This window comes from Glycine soja, chromosome 5 (assembly GCF_004193775.1).
Source record: "Glycine soja cultivar W05 chromosome 5, ASM419377v2, whole genome shotgun sequence".
NCBI classification, from domain to species: domain Eukaryota; kingdom Viridiplantae; phylum Streptophyta; class Magnoliopsida; order Fabales; family Fabaceae; genus Glycine; species Glycine soja.
Window position 1 is genome coordinate 40,102,922 of NC_041006.1, and position 19,238 is coordinate 40,122,159.

At 32.4% G+C, this 19,238-nt stretch overlaps 2 protein-coding genes and 1 long non-coding RNA gene across 3 annotated transcripts; 1 reads left to right on the plus strand and 2 right to left on the minus strand.

The window, feature by feature from the left end:
* Nucleotides 1-2,129: 2,129 nt before the first annotated feature.
* Nucleotides 2,130-5,792, minus strand: LOC114413283. The gene is made up of 2 exons (XR_003666887.1): nucleotides 5,300-5,792; nucleotides 2,130-3,158 (listed from the first exon to the last, which is right to left on the minus strand). It is a non-coding gene; the product is annotated as an uncharacterized LOC114413283 (long non-coding RNA).
* Nucleotides 5,793-9,753: 3,961 nt separating this feature from the next.
* LOC114413284 (patellin-3-like) lies at nucleotides 9,754-13,357 on the minus strand. Its single transcript, XM_028377589.1, has 4 exons — nucleotides 12,095-13,357; nucleotides 11,727-11,851; nucleotides 11,497-11,632; nucleotides 9,754-10,562 (listed from the first exon to the last, which is right to left on the minus strand). The coding sequence occupies exons 1-4, from the start codon at nucleotides 13,193-13,195 to the stop codon at nucleotides 10,305-10,307; spliced, it is 1,620 nt and encodes a 539-aa protein (XP_028233390.1). The 5' UTR covers nucleotides 13,196-13,357; the 3' UTR covers nucleotides 9,754-10,304.
* Nucleotides 13,358-18,242: 4,885 nt separating this feature from the next.
* On the plus strand, nucleotides 18,243-19,075 carry LOC114413285 (defensin-like protein 1). The gene is made up of 2 exons (XM_028377590.1): nucleotides 18,243-18,380; nucleotides 18,650-19,075. The coding sequence occupies exons 1-2, from the start codon at nucleotides 18,326-18,328 to the stop codon at nucleotides 18,817-18,819; spliced, it is 225 nt and encodes a 74-aa protein (XP_028233391.1). The 5' UTR covers nucleotides 18,243-18,325; the 3' UTR covers nucleotides 18,820-19,075.
* The last annotated feature ends 163 nt before the right edge of the window (nucleotides 19,076-19,238 follow it).

The following is a 19,238-nucleotide window of genomic DNA, read 5'->3' on the forward strand; positions in this document are numbered from 1 at the left end:
GAATCCAAAGAATTAAATGTACTTTATACAAGAATGTGTTATTAGGTTTTAAGTTTAGACACAAGTATGTAACACCAATATTATCACATAACAACTCAAGAGTTTCATACAATGTGATGTGATGTTAAGTAAGCAATTTTGAAAGCCGCATAATCTCGATAGTTGCACAATCTCTGTGGATGACCTTGCAACTTTTCTTTGTTTATTGGAGTGCCATGATATGGGATTACCTCTAAGGAAGGTGGTGGTATATGTTGAAGTTAAGGCTTTGTCATTAGCATTGCTTGTTGGAAATAATCCAAGTCCCACATCGGCTAAAAGTAATCCCACATTAGAATATATAAGTGAGGGACAACCCTCACCCCTTAAGCTAGTTTTTGGGTTGGATACCTGAACCTTGGGTGGCATAGGAAAGAGGGAGAAGAGGTGTTAAGAAGATGACTTAAAGGAATTAATTGATACTACTCATACCAATAAAATGCATCCTCAATTGTTTGACTTTGAGTAATTATGAGATGACTCACCTTCTAAGAAGTTTCCCAGAAAACGTGAGTGAGGACAACATACACTAAAAAATCTCATGTTAGTTTGTGGGAATAGTCATTGATCCTCAAAGTAAGAGAAACAAATTGTTGAGATTTTGAAAAGGGATACTTATGAAAGATTTTGACCAATAAAAAATTCTGATTAATAAATATGTTAAGTGAAGTGTCGTCATATAAAATATAAAATACCGTAAAGTGCAAACTATCAAAAAGTTCACAATCAGATATGCTATATACCACACATAATGTTCATATTAAGGAAATTATATATACCTATGCACCTAGTATGAAACTAACATTATCTACGTGTGTCTAGCTTTAATGGTTTACTCTTTGAATACCATTATGGGTCTTATATTCGAGACAAGAGACCCACACTTTCAAACTATCAATATCTATATAAATAAAATACACCAACAAATTTCACGTGATGTTCATATTGTTTTTAAAATAAAAAATTTATTTTTTTTAACTTTTTTTAAAAAATCATTGAACAACAAATATAATAACTTAAGCACTTAATTTTTTATTTAATATTTAAATTTATTTAATTAATAATATATGTATATATATTGTTTGTAAATCATTATTATTATAAAATTCTATTAATTAAAGTAATTTTGACTTGTTTAAAAATTAAAGGCTTTAAATCATCGTTATTTTTTATAATTTTTAAAATAATTGTATATAAATAAAAAGTTCCATAATTTAATTATATATATAATTTTTCATTATATATATATATATATTTTTTTTCTATGATTTTATGAATATAATTTTACCAACTAACTTATATCTTTAAATGAACTTTTAAGCTAAAAAAAATCAAATTTTACAAACAATTTTTACTTATATTTTAACTCTAATTTTTAACTTAAACTCAAAAGTCAATTTTAAGCTAAAAATAAGATGAGACAAACATACTCCTAACACCCTATTATTTTTTTTTAAGATAAGAGGTATTGTTAATGGACCAAACAAAAGTGTTGGGTCTTGTCATCTAGTTTATATTGACAGATCGGGTATAGATTCCCATCTCTAAATTTGTTATTAACTACTCTTAAGTACTCTTAAGTGTGTTTTAAATTTTATTCTCCAAAAATATTCTCTTTATGAAAATATGATTCGATGGGCAAAATACACAACGAAGAAAAGGAAAAGTGGTGTGTTGGGAAGTATAAGTACCTTTTGATTTCTCTCTATTTTTTAACTGACTTTGAATCTGAATTCTATTTCGTATTTTTGCGAACTGGTTTCTCTTATCGTCTGAGGTGTACTTGCAATAAAGATTATTACACTTCTTTACAAAGTTATCTTCACATACAATTTTTTTTATTGATTTAAAAAAGTTTCATCAACAATTATGATAAATCACTATTCAATCCATCATCTTTTTATAATATGTCTTTACATATAATTTATTAAGAAATTCATATTAAAGAACAATAGTGTATATGTTAGCAAAGCAAACCCCACGGGCAGTTGCCAACTTACACATCCTTATTTTTTTATATAAGTGTATTAACTAGTTACACCATTATATGTTGTAAGATATTTTCTAATTATAATTTACTGATATAGTTATACTGAAAAAATAAGAATATATATATTAACAAAACCTATATATATACACACACGCACAAGAGTTACCTAAACCCATAGATACAAACAACAAACAAAGACAAGGGTTATAGAGAGTTTAAGGGTACTTATGAACCTATAAATTCAACATAACCCACAGATAAAAGAGAAAAAACATAGTACAACTAGCTGTCCCATATAACAGAATATCATATTCTCTTCACCGTTCCTAATGAACAAGCATCCGCAAGCACTCTTCATATCATCGAATATCATCAACGTGGCCCTCATACAGCTCTACCATAATTTATGGCTCTAGGTTACACAATCCCAAAGGAACAACTTCGGCTATGATGACCATTGTGGGAAGGATGCTTCAAAATCTTTTCTAGCAAACCTTAACGCGAACACCACGTGTGGAACATGATGTTTTGCATTAGGACTTTTCTGTCAAAAGCTTGGTCTCTAAAAATGCAGGAATTTCTAGCTATCCATGTGTTCCAAACAACTGAGCACCAAAGGATCTTCCACCTCCTAATAAGCTTGTCCGAAGTTACACCACCTGTGAATTGACAACCATGGAGGAAATTGTTTCTCGACAAGGAATAGTTCGGGTCTAAAACAAATTGAGGCTCTCTTATAAAAGAAGCCCCTAGATAATAGACCCCAAAAGAACCACTGTAAATGTAAAATGCCGTAAATCACAGGTGAATTTTGTAGATTAAATCTAACTTTCTCCAATTCCTTTTCTCTAATGTGAATTTTGTCTTCGTTCTGCTTAATGATATTCATGAACTTCAATCTTGATCGTCTGTGATCATAAAATCCTCTAGTCATACTACCATTCTTGCTTAATTACTTTATCGCCAGTAATAAGTCAGACAATTTGTCAGGGAAAAACAGTGTTATGCAGTGTTACCGACAATGAAAAGAACTAGGCCAACCTTCTAGTGTTATGCAATCCAGACCATAAGTACGAGCAACCCTTGAAGCCACATCCAAATTCTTGCAGATAACTGTTGTAGCAAATACCTAAGAGAAATATCATAAGTAATGTTAGTTAAGAGGTATCAAGTGCAATTAAATAATTAATATAGTATACTTTGACTTGTTTTTTTGAGTTAATTAAGTTTTTAGTTCTTTAAATTTTTTAGGTTTTAATTTTCGGTCTTTCAATTTTTTTATAAATTTTTATCTTTCATTAATTTTTCATCAGTATTTTTGGTCATTTTAAATTTATTTATTTTTAATCTCTTGTTTATTTTTATTACTCAAAATTAATCTATTTTTAGTCCCTCATTTATTTTATATTTGAGATTTGAGACTAATTTTAAGCAATAAAAATAAATGAAAAATTAAAAATGGGCAAAAAAAATTAAAAAGACTAAAAATGATAAAAAAAAATTAATAAAGAAATAAAAGTTGTAAAAAAAAGAGACTAAAAATTAGAAACTAAAAACTTGAGAATTAAAATCTTAACTAACCCTTCTTTTTACTACATCAGCATATGCAACTATAAATATGAGATACCTTATTTCAAACAAATAAGCATGACAATATCCTGACCTTCTATGACAATCCCATTCAATAAATATCCCAAAACAATTTTCTATAAAGTTGTTCAACTCAAATGTCTTCTCTTATCTCAGATCTCATAAGCACAGGTCTAATTTACCCAGCCAACCAGGCACAAACCAAAGCACCAGGGACATACATAGTTCTGTACCAAAAAAAGAGACATATATACAAAGTCGATTCACCATTACTTTATTACCAAGACATATTAAAAATTAATTATACATTTCCATTTTCTTGATTGGCAATACTCAAAGACCAATTATTATTAAATATTAATTACAATATTTATATTGAAATTTTTCTAGTGAACTCCTATGAAATATTTTGAAGTTGAATATTACACAGATTTCCTTTGAGTTTTCATACATATACAGAGGGAGTGTATGAGTCTAGTAATTAGTAAATATGCAAACAAGATGTTTATCTTGTGAAATTTATAACACAGGTGAAGAGATGAGTCCAATTGAAGCAAAATCAGGATCAGTACAAACAACCTGATGCAGGTTCATAGCTAACATAAGGCCTTGTCACTATATGCTTGTGGTGTGTGTTACAGTAGTTTGGAAACTTGTTAAGGAAGAAAGTGTAGGCACTCTGTTGTGATATTGAAGTTACTTAAAATATGTTTTTGTTTCAGGGCCTAGACTACAGTGAACCAGTGAGTTAAGTTGTTCATTTTGGTACATTTTATAATATCCGTTAGATTTATTTGTAAGATAATCGACGATTAGGATTTGTCTTATGAACCCTTTATACCAGTTTCAAGTAATTAAATTAAGTTGTTATTTGACTCATTTGTCCTTTTGTTATTTGGAACAGTTGGTGATACAAACAAGGACAGTGGTTAGCCTTGTTTGGAGGACAAGGACCTCCTTACTGCACTAAATCACTTTGATCAAATTCATTCTGTTTTATTCAAACATTTGTGTATTTATAAGAATAATGGGCTGCATCGTAACAGAATTGATTCTCCAATATAACAGCTTTAACATTTCACTACTAACAACCTATAACACAACATTTGGCATTTTCCTAAGACATACAATTGCTAGTGCTTCCTGCATACACTACACGAAATCATCCAAATAGGCTGGTCTGATAGTGTTCCTCTTGGGCCTACCGCTGCATCTTCCTATCAGTTGGTGTTTTGTTTTGTTTTTTTTTTTCCATTTTTTCTATTTCCTTTCAATCCTTCTCCTTCCTAATTTATTTATAACTAATTTACCAGTTGAGAGGGTTCCAAATCTCTGATCTACAATTTTGATTTCCCAAACCATTTGTGAAAAGCTCGATTGGTGATCAAAACACCCCACAATATAACCTCACTTGTCAACAACAAACCGAAATCACAATTATAATCAAGCATGGAGTATTTCAGATATTGGTTTCTACAATATTAAAGCAAACAACAAAACCCACCAAAATCAAATTGAAGGAGGGAAATTCCAAATTCAAAAATTGAAAAGACTAATGGCAATGGTCGTTGAAGGGGCTTCTTCTCTCCAACCACCGTCACCATTTGTGATATGCTAACCATTATGCTTTGTATAATTCCTTTTCCTTTTCCTTAACAAAAAGTGCCACTCAATTTGTACCTGTTCACACCACAAACTATGCCCTATACCGACGACGCTACTTGTCTGGGGGTTTGTTCTTCAATTCCGACGACGACATCTACCAGTCGAAAGCTCTCCTCTGCATTACCCAGCACCTACTCGGCGGCCAGCCGGTCAAAATCGTCGCCGTTGTCGTCGACGAGATCCTCGTCGCTCTTAAAATCGACGCCATCATCATTGTGTTTATCCACTCACATACACTCTAATCAAAACCATTTCCAGTTTTCGATTTTCAGACACTTTCCGACCCAGATCCCCTCTGATCTCCGATCACTCTTCGGCCACAAACCACTTCCTAAATCCACAAAATGTGCCAACTTTGCCACTTCTATTTAACGTTGTTTTGTCGAATCTGGTCCAAAGTTGTGTTCTTTTGGAGGTTTGAAGAAGACTTTTTTGAGTCTGAGATTGGAGATGACGCCGGGGACGAGACCACCCATGTGGCTTAATTTGGTCTATTTTTTTTTTCTTCCGAACAGGAATTCCACGCTTATTTTTTTATCAAGGGTAAAAAGGTCAGTTTCCACTTATTAAAATATTAATGACATAAAATTATATAAAAAAAAATACCTAAACAACCAACTGTGCCAGGTTAAAGCGCATGATCCATTGTATGAACTTGTAATATTGAAGTATTATACTTTATTAATTTTTGTTTAAACTTACGAGATTGAATTATTTTATTTTATTAACTGTTGTTTGGACATATGGGTTTGAAGTATTTTAAATTTAAATTTAGTTTTTAGATTGAATAATCTTCGTTAGTATATTTATATAGAGTAATTGTGTAAAATATTTGAATAATTTTAATTTTGTCTTTTAAACTATTTTTAAAAAATAAAAAATTAGAATAAATAAAAATATAATTTAATTGTATTTTAAGATATTTGTAAATTATTTTTTATTTTTTAATAAATATCTATGGGTATCCACAAATATGCAAGTGTAGATACCCCCGAAAATTAAAACAATATGTGAGTATTTTATCCAACAAGACAAGTAATATGTAGTTGTTATGTGTGTTCATCTCACTCAATTGTCATCTCTAGTTGTCATTTTGTACACATGGCATGCTACATAGGGCCCTCCATCCAAATTTAAGAAATGAAAAATAAAAATGCTGATGTGGCCTGGAACCCTCTGGTGTGATTAAGCATTGGGTTTTTAATCAGGTCAAAACAACCCTAGATTTTGGTACAGTCTTAATAGTATGTTTCATAACAGTCTTATTAGTTTCTAAAAGTGCTTTATTTTGTTCAATGATCCGACAAGAGAAGCATTTTATACCCGTTATAACGTACTCTGTTGGACAAATACAAGGCTCATAGTTGCAGCTGAAAGCACGTCCATGACCATGAGAAAAGGTACATAAAAAAATAAAAGCAACAATAAGATGAAGCCTCGCACACAGTACTGGCAAAGGCATCTAGTCAACTAAAGTGGCACCATGTTTGTTACTTTGTTGCCTTGGCGTCTCTGAATCTCCCTAGCCTCCTCATTAGTCATAACATCTTTGGAAGCCATGCCTTCTGCTTTACCACTTTACTTTTACCCTTTCCCTTATCACCGAATCATATTTTTGTCACTTCATTAACACTTGTAAAAGTAATGTGAACTCCGCCATTGAGGTAAATTACAGTATTGTTCTAAATCCCGTTACTCCTTTCCTAATTTCCTTTAACAATCCTTTTCTTTTCCAGAAAAATTTCTGTTTGACTTGACCCAAAGATATAACAATATTTGTACTATTGCCACTTTACATAAATATAAATAATGCAAGTAGATGACAGGATAGAGGGAAAATATTGCCACAAGTACTCCAAAAGATTTTAGTTAGTTAAAATTACGAGAGAGAAAAAAAATGAAAGAGAAGTTTTTGTTTGGACTTTGAATGATGAGAGAAAATAAAATAAAATAACCGAAAAGTTATTTATTTTCTATTGTTTAAATAAAAAATAATTAATTTTCTCTCTTCTTATCTAATCAAGAAAATGTGAGAGAAATACAATATATATTGTCAAATAATTTTTATATTTTTTAAAATAATAATTTATAAATGTATTATTTCAACACATTTTATTTCTCTTTTTCTTCTTTCTTTTACACGTAGAGACCAAAATGTTATTATAGGTTCCATCTAAATTACATACAAGATATGATTAAGAGATTGACAAATAACATGTTTCTTATGTATGTAATTAGGTTTGATTTCTTTATTCATGAGTATTTAAAAGAACATTTATTGAAAAAAATCCGTGTTTTTTAAATGATTCTTAGTATTACAAGATATTAATCTCTGATTTTCAACTTGAGAATATCCCAGGTTAAAAAAAAAATCCAATAAAATATTAATTTCTCTATCTTTTCTTATAACTAAGCAGTAAAGATACAATATGTCTTCAAATTTATAAAACCATTTTTCTTTTTTACTTTCACTTTTCCTTAAACAAACAAAAGCAAAATGAGCAGTGTATCCACTTATACAAGTAACGTTATTGATGATCTGACAGGCATGATCAACGAAGAAAAAGTACCAAGATGTTTTATGCCTTTACCTAACTAAAGAAACAAAAACATTTCTATAACTTTGCTGCCTGGCTGGTCTAAATGATGGTATGATCGTCCTCCTCTTCTTGCACTTCATGCCTTAAAAGGATCAAAAACTTGTTTGAAAAAAAGAAGGCAAACAAGTGCCTAAAGAATATTTAAACAGATAAAAAAAAAACAAGCTAGTTTAAAGTAATCAGTGGCCAGTGGGCTTTATGGTGAAATTCGGTGCACAAAAGATAAAGTAGCCACTGCACTCATGGATATTGAAGATCTTTGGGGCTCTTTCAATGTCTTCATTTTTGTCAATTTACACATGCGAGTTGTTCTTCATGGCTGGCATATCCAATTCGTCGAAGATTCAAGGGTCGATATACTTGATAAAGCTTGACGGTACATTTTTACTACTAATTAAAAGCATATGATAGCTGAAAAAAAGGGGGAAAATACTATAGAGTATGTGTATAATTATACAAATATCTTGCAATACGTGGTTGCCTTGCTGATGGTATACGAATTATAATATTGGTTGCTGGTAAGAAAAATCGGCTACAAATATAATAATTAGACTAATCATGTTTATAAGTAATCACACTCTGGCATTTTTTAATTGAGAAAATATAGTTGATTTTTTTTAATAAAATGAAATTTCCTTTGAGTCTTCGAAGTAACGTTGTCCCCTCTATTGATTAAATGGATGGGTATTAGAAAAATTTAATTGCACATAGTGAAATCTCTTGGCGACTTCTAGGCACTCTTGTGAAGAAGCGTCTATTTTAATGATAGAATTAAGGAAAATGCTAAAAATTACGAAATTTATTTTAGTCAAAATACCAAGGTTGATTTTCATGAAATTCTTCTTTAGTTTTATAATTATCTTCACCAAGATATGCTTTACAAAAAATCTTACCATAGATGTTGTGATTCGTGTGATTCGCACAAAAGAACTTTTGTACTAAACAGCACTGCTCTGAAATTAAAGTTGCTTAAAAAAAATATTTTATATTTAGGACAAATAGAGAATTGAGAGATAGAGTAACAATTTGAATGGAGGACGCCGATAACGACATGGTTAATGGTTTAAAAGACGCCGGCCGGCAAGGAGAGTTGAGGGACTTGAACGGCAACAATGATTAATTAAAAATGTCAACCATGTTAATGGTTGCAAGTAGTTGTGTTGTGGTAGCCGAGAGTCATCGGCGACAATGTTTGGTTGGTGCCACCAAAAATAGTTGTCCATGGTAATAGAGAAAATAGATGATGAACAATAAAATATACTCTATTTTAAAAAAAAAAAATATTCTAGTTTTTCAATTTTTATTATCAAAGAAATGTTTATTATTTTTTAACTTCAAATTTTAGGAAAATTTATTTATGTTCTTTAATTTTTTTTTGGTGAATATTTATGTTCTTTAATATTATTTTTACAGCTCTCTACAATGATAACTATTTGAGAATTTTAAACTTTTATTGTGATATTTAATTAGAATCATAATTCTCAAGATCTGAACTTGGAATTAAATATATTATGAATTAGTTAATTTTAATTTTATAGAATTTGAAGATAAAATTAAATTTTAAATTTTAATATGGGCAGCAAATGGAATTGTTCGGCTATAATTTTAAGATTTGATTCCAACTCTCCAATTCTAAATATCTAATGGGACCTAGTTTTTTCAAAAGATAAGAGACAATTTAGGTCGACTCCTGAAGAATATTTTCAACAATTAAGGTTGTGTGTGAAATTTAGTCATACCAAGAACTTGATTTAAAAAGTTTGTTAACAGCAGAGAAATTATCAGTTACATATCCTGTGAACCAAACTGATAATGTGTCTAAATAGACAACCAAAAGATCCTGGCTGTGACAAGAAAACAAAGCTGATCTAAATCTCAACCATAATGTAACAATGTGACATATTACAGAAGTCCAGAGCCATGATAGACATTCACATCATTTTTTTTCCCTGGTGGGAACACAGATCATGACAGCTCTCAAACACACTTCATGCTTAGGTACGGACAGAGCGACAGAGATAGAGAGAGAGACCCCACAAAAATTTACATGATATTTATAACATACAAATAGGGCAACAGCCAACAAGTCCCTCCCTAAGAACAACTCAAAAGATACCCCAAATTTGAAAGAAGGACCTTGATATTTATCTTCAGTGATAACAACAACAATAAATAATCATAGCAAGAAAAACACAGAAAGAGGTATATATAATTATATAATATGGTTGAACACATAATAATCATCAAAACAAAAAGGCCAAAAAATTAAAAACAAAAACTTTATATTCATATATGAACAGCTGGAAAGTTAATCTTTGAAGCACTGGTGTCTTGGTAGAAGTTGATGCAGGAATGTAAGCAAGCAATTCTGGCACTGTTCTTCCCCTTCCCACTTGCACATACACATAACAATGATGATTTTAGTCAGAAGGGGAAGGCTTGGTCTTCAAGCGATACAAGAGCTTCTTCTTCTTAGAGCTTGTGTTGTCAATGGTGAGAACAACTTTCCCAGGTTCACCAACCTTAAAACTGTTGCAAAGCACTGGTTCTTCTGATGAAGCAACCTTTCTAGCCTTCTGGACAATTACTGTGTAGCTTCCTTCTGAGCTTGGCACAAATTCTGCCCCATAAGTTACTTCCCAACCTATTACTCTAAGCTCCCAAGAGAGTAAGCAGTTCTGCACGTCCCCAATACACACAAAAATAAATAAATAACATTAAAACCATTCTACCATACAAGGCAAACATGAAGTCTCTATCTATTCATCAATTGTAATAATAAGGTACAGTATAGGATTTAATTGCTACATGTGGCTTTAATTTGCAGAGTTAAGTCCAATAACAGCTTCTAATAATAAATAAAAGATGTAGAGCATAAGTATGTAACCCTATACATGAATGGACATTAATGTCAAAATCAACATCATTAGGTAGTTATCAAGACTTGATAGAGTTTATAGGCTGTTGAATTTTTTTGTCCTTTTAGCACTTTAATTGTCCTCTTGAACCTACTGCCTCTTTCTTTTTCTCTATAATGTTTTTTCCCATATTTATAAATCCTTGCTAAATGTTGGTGGCTCTTGATTGAGCATGAATTTCTCTCATCAATCATTTTGAGGTAAAATTGGAATATCTGACAAATTTAATATTCAAGGTTATTTTATCTTTTGTACAACCTAGCTAATCAAACATCAAAGTGGTCCACACGTTTTATTGGTTTGCTAAACACAGAAGAAATTTGGCTCTTAGCAATATTGAGAAATGAGAATTACATGAAATAAAATTTAAATATTCCAACCTCCCAGCGGCAATAGATAGCTAACCAAAGAAACTTGCTTTCTATGTTTATTTTCACCTTTCTTTTTCAATTGGAGTATACCCTTCTGTATTTATTTTATTTATTCTTAATTTACTAATATGAGTGTTTGCTCCTGAATTTTTCTTCTGGATAGCACAATTTGTGGCATGAAATATGAGAAATATGCAAACAATGAATTAATTAAATAATATTGAGAAGAAAGGAATCCTATGAAAGATTCCCCATTCCAATGCTGCATTCTTTGGATTCTCAAAAACCAATTTACTACGACAAAAAAGCAATGGAAAACCCACCTCAGTAACTGAAAATTCCACCGAATGTTTTGCTGCCGGCCTCACTGTGATTTCTGTGACAGCATCGATATTTCCGAACTCCCCATCTTTGCTTAGTCCACCGTACTTCACGGGAAGCTGCTCCGGAGCTATGTATCTGAAAGTGCAAAGGGACAAAAATCAAAATCACCAACAAACCAAACTGAAAAACAACAAAGAAAAAGGCTAAAATTGAAACTTTATGTCCTCACCTCAAAAGGGTTTCCGTTGATTTGGAAGGCCCAGCAAAGACAAACTTGCTTTTGGTCCTCTGAGTAAGAAAAGGGCTTATCATCCTATTCACTGCCAGGTACCACCATGGCACATTAATAAACACCTGAACCAAAAAAACAAAGAATTAGAATAACATACATCTGAATTTGATCAGCAGGTCTATTGAAATAATGTGTTGTGTCACAATCTCAATTTTTGCACTTTGTCATTCAAAATTCCGATTCAATGAATACATTATATAGGTTATATCTCTTCTCTGGTCAATCTAGAATAATAGCTACTCATACTTGAAATTCCAACAATTTATCATTAGAAACAATGAATTGGAAGGAGTGTGGGAGAGTACCTGTTTGGCAACAAATTCAGGGTAATTGTCTTGAAGCAATTGTAGGGCATGTTTGGTGGCTTGTCTAAGTTCCCACTTGGCAAGTCCAGGGGAATTCTTGAGGTCATTAACATGAACAATGGTGCATATGCCACCAGGGTTGAAATCCAGCTTCCTTATACTCTTCTCCAGGAACTGAATTCTCCACCTCAGGAACTTCTCCCTCTTCTCCTCATCAGAAAAAGTCTTCTTGTACAACTCCTTGTTCTGGAACTCCCCATAGATGTTGTAACACACAGGGTGACCCTCCTTGTCAAAGCCATGCATGAACACCACCTTCTCCAACTCATCCCCGAGCTTCTCCTCCATCAACTCCTCCATCCCAAACTCCTTCCTCCACTGGATCGTGTTCTTCAGCATGGTGAATGCCTCCTTCACCCTGAACTCCCTCGCGCGCAGAAACTTCAGCAGAATCACATCGCTCCTCTCATCTGCAAGCAGCGGTATCCCCCAAATGGAAACCTCTTCAGGTGGAAGTGGCGATGAAGCTTTCTCTTCAGCTTGAGGCTGAACGGTAGAAGAGACAGCAACAACGGTCTCTTCAATGGCCTCCACAGTTTTTGCTCCATCATCATCCACCGCAGCTTCTTCATTCGTTTCTTTCACTTCCTCCTTCTTTTCCTCTTCCTCCTTTGTTTCAGCTTGCTCCTCTTCGGTTTTTGCTGGGGCAGCATCAGTTTTAGTTTCAGTTACAACTTCTTCCTTGTGAGCAGCAGTTTGTGGTGGTGGGTTCTTATTATCTTCTTTGGAAGAGAAGTGGTGGTTGTTGAGAGCGTCTTGAACGAGCTTCTTGAGGTCTTGGAGTGCCTTGTTTTCGTTTTCTGGGAGTTCAGAGAGTTTGGTGCTTTCTTCCTTGAATTCAGGGATGATGTTGTCGTTGTCGTCAGCATTATTGGGTTTGGAGAGGTGAGTCTCGAGAGTGACGGTTTCTTCAACTGGAACAGTGGTTGTTGTTTTTTCTGGTGGCTGTGGAACATCGGTTACTACCACTTCCTCCACTTGCGCCACTGACTCTTGAGGAGGTGGTGGTGTGGTTGTCTGGTTTGGAGCTTCCTCGGCCATGTTGGATATGGTAAATGAATGTGGTGTCGTCAATAAGGGGAAGGAGTAGTAGATGGAGATAGTGGTGGTGGTGAGAATGTGAGGGAGAGAGGAGTTATAAAGAGTGGTGAAGGTGGGGGAGTCATGACTATAAGTGTGGATTGTAGTGTAGTTGAGGGGGTGTAAGAAAAGATCGTGTTGCGTTGTGCCAGCTAGGAAAGGGCAACCTTAACGTAAAATGTGGGACCCGTTTTGTTCTGTACATTCGTAATGTAACGTTGTAATTAGGCAAATCATCGGCAGTTTTGCTGGCTACACCTTCTCAATTATCCAACAGATCATGGCCCTACTTACCAGTTACTCACTCCCCACTTTCCAACCCCAACTCATTTTTTATAACTTTTTTTTAAATTATTTTATGAGTTTAATGTTTATATTCTATTATTTAATTATAAATTATTATTTAAATTATATTAAAAATTAATAAATTTATTATATATAATAAATTATGATAGAATGATTTATAAAACTTTTTATACCGTAAGTATATAATCAATTTTTTATTTATTTTATCTAACCACAACATTGATATAACTATATAATATAAGAAATTTAGGAATATTTATGGATTTGATTGTTGTAAATTTACATCCAATTAAATAGATTGGATTTAAAATTCATATTCATTTAATTAGATAAAAGGGATTTTATTTTTTTGAAATTGATTTAAAATGGGTTTAAAATCGGTTTATAGTTTAAAATCATTTTTGTTTTAAATTTAGCTTTAAATCTTAAATTAATTTTTGACCTATTTTGACTAAGACAACTTTTAGCTAATATCGATCATAATTATTTTTGGTCGACTTTGATTATGGTTATTTTTAGTCAATCGAGGCTATTTTTGCCCAAGGTCAAAATTATTTTTGGTTGTGGTCGGTTAGGGATTCTTAATCAATGTTAGTCGATGATATTTTTTTAGCTAACATTAGTTTGGGCTATTTTTGGATGATAATAGACATGATTATTTTTTTTTTGTTGATATAGGCTAGGATTTTTCAGTCAACTTTGGCTAGGGTGTTTTCAATTGGTGTCGGTGGAAAATATTTTCAACCAATGGTGACTAAGGTTTTTTTGGTTGACGTTGGTCGATGATATTTTTTGGTAGACAACAATGAGGGCTATTTTTTGTCGACATCAATTAGGGTATTATTGGTCAACGTTGGTCAAGACTATTAGTGGGAGATATTTTTTGACTCATGTCAGCTAGGGTTATTTTTCGTTGACATCGACTAGGATTTTTTTTGCTGATGTAGGATGATGGTAATTTGTAGCCAGTGTCGACCAAAAAACCCTAATTGTCATCAGTTGAAATTAGCCTCGACCGACATCAACCATAAATAGGTCTAGTTGATGTCGAACCAAAAACATCACTAATTGACTTCAGAAAAAAATCCGAGTTGACATTGACCAAAAAAAATCTCATTTGGCGCTAGACAATAGCTCCCACCAACGTCGACCAAAAAATCCTATCTAGTGTCGACAAAAAAAATTACATTGATTGACGTCAACTAAAAAAACCTAGTCAACATCAGTTTTAAAATAGCATTGCCAAAAAATAGTCTTGATCGATGTCGATTGAAACAAACCCTAGATGATGTTGGTCGAAAAATAGTCTCGGTTGACATACACTACAAAAATTTCTAGTTGATGTCGACAGGAAAACAACCTCGATCAATGTTGGCGGAAAAACATCATCATTTGAAAAAACTCGAGATGGCATCAATAAAAAATATCATCAACCGATGTTGATCGAAAAAGCTCTAGACAACATAGGAAAAAAATAATCCCAAGCAACGTTGGTTGAAAAAATTTATAGTCAACATTTGAAAAATATCCTCAATTGATATCGGTTGAAAAACATTATCAATCGATGTTGGCAAAAAAACTTCGACTAACATCTATTGGAAAAAACATTGATGAATATGAGTCGAAAATAATCTTAATCGATGTCAGTCAAAAATTTACTTTTAACCGACTTCGATTTAGATTATTTTCACATAAATATTTTAAAATCTAAAAGTTTAATAAAATATCCAATTCAGATCCAAATAATTAATTTTGATTTAAAATCCAAAAAAATAATTTGAATATAAAATCAATCCATTAAAATGGATTAAAAGTGATTTACATATAATCATTATGGAATGGTTTTATATAACAGTATTTTTTTAACACCCCTACGTTTATATGGACTAAAACTGTTTGGGCTTGGCGCAATTTCTGAATAAAAAATGGAAACGGTAAAGATTCGCCTACTGAGGGATTTCTCTTTACGGTATCGCTCGGTCCGGCATAATTCGAATCGGACAAAGTAGATGGTCACACGAAGTGTTGATAAAAAAATGTTTTTTATTTTAATTTTTTTATCTTTAAACAATTTCAAAATTTTATTTTTAGTAAAAAAAATGGATCAATCTTATTTTGTATATTTGTTTTTCTGTTAACATTTTAGATTCTCTCGTCAAATAAAATTGTTAAATAATAAGGTGATAGTCAAATGATAATTATATCATCAATTAGTTTGATGTGATAGTTAAATGTAAATATTTTTTTGGAAAATTATATATATAATTTCTCATATTTTCATAAAATTCACTTTTATTCCCTTAATATTCTTTTGACTGATTTTAGATTCTCATATTTTTCAGGAAGTTTACTTTTGGTCGTTTAACAGATTTTTAATTGATCTTATTATTTTCTCAATTATTATTCATCATTATTTATAATCGGCACCCATCATCATTTATTTGTCTATCTCTTTTCGTTTCAATTTTCTCTCCCTCCTTTCTCTTTTTTCTTTTATAAAATTTATGGTACGATTTACTGTACAAGTATATTTTTCAAAAGGAAGCATTAGAGAACATAGAAAGAAGTAAAACTGTAAAAATGTAGTGTAAATACCAAAAAGAAAAAAATGTAGCGCGAAGAGTGGAAGAGAAGCAATGCATGGCTACATGGGCTCGTAGATTTCGCAGTCTCAGGCTAGAAATCATAAATTTGTCCCATATAAATAAAAGGTTGTTGTTTCTGCACTTCTTTTTTAGTTTCAGAATGACCGATTCAAAATGATTACAGATTGTGGCTTTCAGGATGGCCAATCCAAAAGGTAAATAAGCATTCTAGAAAGGGTGTAGAAAGCAACTTGGAGGTGCAGTAAGCAACAACCTAAACGAAACCGGGTTCGGCATGGGACAAACGTCCATGGCCTGTCAGGTTTTAAACACTCTTTCAATTCATCATGGGCTAACTCATAACGAAATTAGGGCAGTTGTTATATATACCTCACTCTTTTGATAATGTACCTCCCTTTGGTTTTGTTTGTTAAAAAATGCCCTTTAATTTTGCTTTTATCCACGCTGAGAATCATCTGAAGCGCTTTAAACATCTTTCAATTGTTATGACATCTCTTTCTCCCTTTTGTTTATTTTGTTAAAAAATGCCCTTTTGTTCCGATGCGGCCAAGAGTGCCTCCCTTCACAAATGGGTCTCGAGAGATTCTCTTACTACTTAATTTCCTACCGCTTTGACGATTCAACACAAAACATCTAAATGAAAATGTAATGTTTATGCGTGTAAGATACAAAGTTTAATTTCACATTATAAAATCACACGGAAATCTCACACAAATGATATCCATCTCACCCCACACCGTGATAATTTGATTTCGTTGGAATTAACAAAACCCATATCCATCCCATATAAACGGAAAAAACTAAGATTGAGGAGCGGTGAGAGCGAGGCAATGGCAATTCTAAGATCGAGGAGAGGAGATTCCTACGTGAAAACATACACGTGTTTAGGGTCAAGTTATGATAAAAAGTAATTTATTATATTTTTAAGTTTCTATTTGAACTTATTATCTATTATATATATTATATTTTTAAGTTTCTATTTTATATTTGAACTTATTTATATTATTTAATATTTTTTTTTATAGTTATCACTTTTATACATGTCATTATTTCTTTCAGTTAAAATATGAAAGAAAACTGCATAATAAATATTATGACTGAATTAAGATATTCGGAAACATTACTATAAAAAGATTAAAGTGAATGAAAAAGAAAGAAAAGACAAAAAAAAAAAAAAATTAAAGTATACTAAAATGTATTAGCGTAAAAGTTAAAGAAGTTGTTGAACTGGTCATCGAGTTGGAAAAAGATATATTTGAGAACTGAACCAATTATAATTGGCTTTGTTCGTATTTTGAACTAGTGAAAGTTACTGATTAATTTAGCCAATTCGAGCTAAATTTATTTGTCTGTTTGGTTTGAACTTTGCATTATCGAGTTCATCGAGTCAATATGAAGATGAACAGCTCACCTTTTTCTCTTCCCTCTAACCTCCCCCGTCGATTGATCCCACCCCGGCCATCCATGCACCTTTTTCTCACCTTCACTCCCCCCACCATACGCATACTCTTTTTTCTAAACTCATCCCAACTCTTTCGTTTTTATTTTTTTATTTACTTTTCATAGAGTGATCTTATGAAAACTAATTTTTGTAATTTTTTATTGTAAAAATTAGTTTCCGTTACGTAATTTTCGCAAGCATCTTAATTTTCTTGATTTTTTTTTTTGTTTTTCTTTACAAGAAAATTTTATAGAATGAGGAAGACATGATTATCCATATTTCAAGTTCAATTAATTAAGCAGCATACTATGTACTAGCCTCAACAAAAGATGTGCATGCATGTGTAGCTGGATTTACCACTTAACCATTTACTTGTAAACTCTAATATGTAATTCGAAAAGTAAACGCACGCAGTTAACCTGTTTAATAATGAAGCAAGATATGATGATGCATACCATAAAATGGCACCGAACGACAACTTTATGAATATTGTGTGTAGTCATTCTGTTCCTCTCCTATTGGAGTTACATGAGTAGCAGCTTATCGTGGCAGCTTACAAGCCTTCTCTACGCACACGTTGCTGGTTTGCATGTAAAACTGATCTTTTCCATACGTAAGCCAAGGTCTGATCACACGTCATTCACACTTCCAATCCATATTATATAAGAAGATCCAAAGAGCCACACTTTTTTCCACTTTGAGTTCGAACTAAACAATTCAATTCAATCTGCCTCGATCATGGAGAGGAAAACATTTGGGTTTTTGTTCTTGCTCCTCCTTGTCTTAGCTTCTGGTAAGATACATATTTATAGTTCCGTGTTATTCATTTGGGGCACATAATTAAATTATTTTTCACGTATGGTATTTGATTTTTTAACTTAATATTAATTGTTTTTTTATTAATACTTTAATTAATTTTTTTAATCTAATATTGATATTATTTTTTCATTTATTTAATAATTATTTTGGGGGGAAGATAGGAATATCTTGACCATATATGTGACAAGTTGATATAATGAACTTTTAATTTCTCTTGTGACTAATCTGATGGTGTGAAAATAGATGTGACGGTGAAGAGAGCAGAGGCGAAAGATTGCTTGACAAGGAGGCACGGGTTCCAGGGTAGATGCTTATTCGACAGGCAATGTGCACATGTGTGCAGGAGCGATGGTTTCATCGGTGGTCAGTGCCGAGGCCCTCTTCGCAAATGCTTTTGCAGCAGGCCATGTTGATCGAAATTACTACTGCCAAAGAGGCCATGAAATAAACAAACAAACAAATAAATAAATAGCTCTAACCGACACATATGTACGTAGTGTCGGGGTTCTAGCTAGCTAGGTAGGTACGTGTGTCTTTTGTTATCGATCCTAGTTTGGTGGAGCAAGTGTGGCATCATGATCTAGTTATATATATATGTCGTGATCATCTTGCTCTGTTCAGCAATAAATTATAATGGAAATTAATAAATTAGTTATGCCTTTTCAATTCTCCCCTGATGTGATTATTAGTGGTAAATGAGAAATTAATATCCGATGTACGTGGTGCCCACCATAACCGTAATGTATATACTCTAAACAAAATTACAACACCTCTCTTGAGGATAATTTATATATACTCCAAACAAAACCCCCTACACGCAATCCATACTACT

Bases quoted from the DNA above. Each gene is read 5' to 3' on its own strand.
- LOC114413284 (XM_028377589.1), bottom strand. From the start codon at position 13,195: ATGGCCGAGGAAGCTCCAAACCAGACAACCACACCACCACCTCCTCAA. The intron at 11,633-11,726 runs GTGAGGACATAA...TTGCACTTTCAG, and splicing joins TCAACGGAAACCCTTTTGAG to ATACATAGCTCCGGAGCAGC. The intron at 10,563-11,496 runs GTGGGTTTTCCA...GGGGACGTGCAG, and splicing joins TGGAATTTTCAGTTACTGAG to AACTGCTTACTCTCTTGGGA.
- LOC114413285 (XM_028377590.1), top strand. From the start codon at position 18,326: ATGGAGAGGAAAACATTTGGGTTTTTGTTCTTGCTCCTCCTTGTCTTA. The intron at 18,381-18,649 runs GTAAGATACATA...GTGTGAAAATAG, and splicing joins CCTCCTTGTCTTAGCTTCTG to ATGTGACGGTGAAGAGAGCA.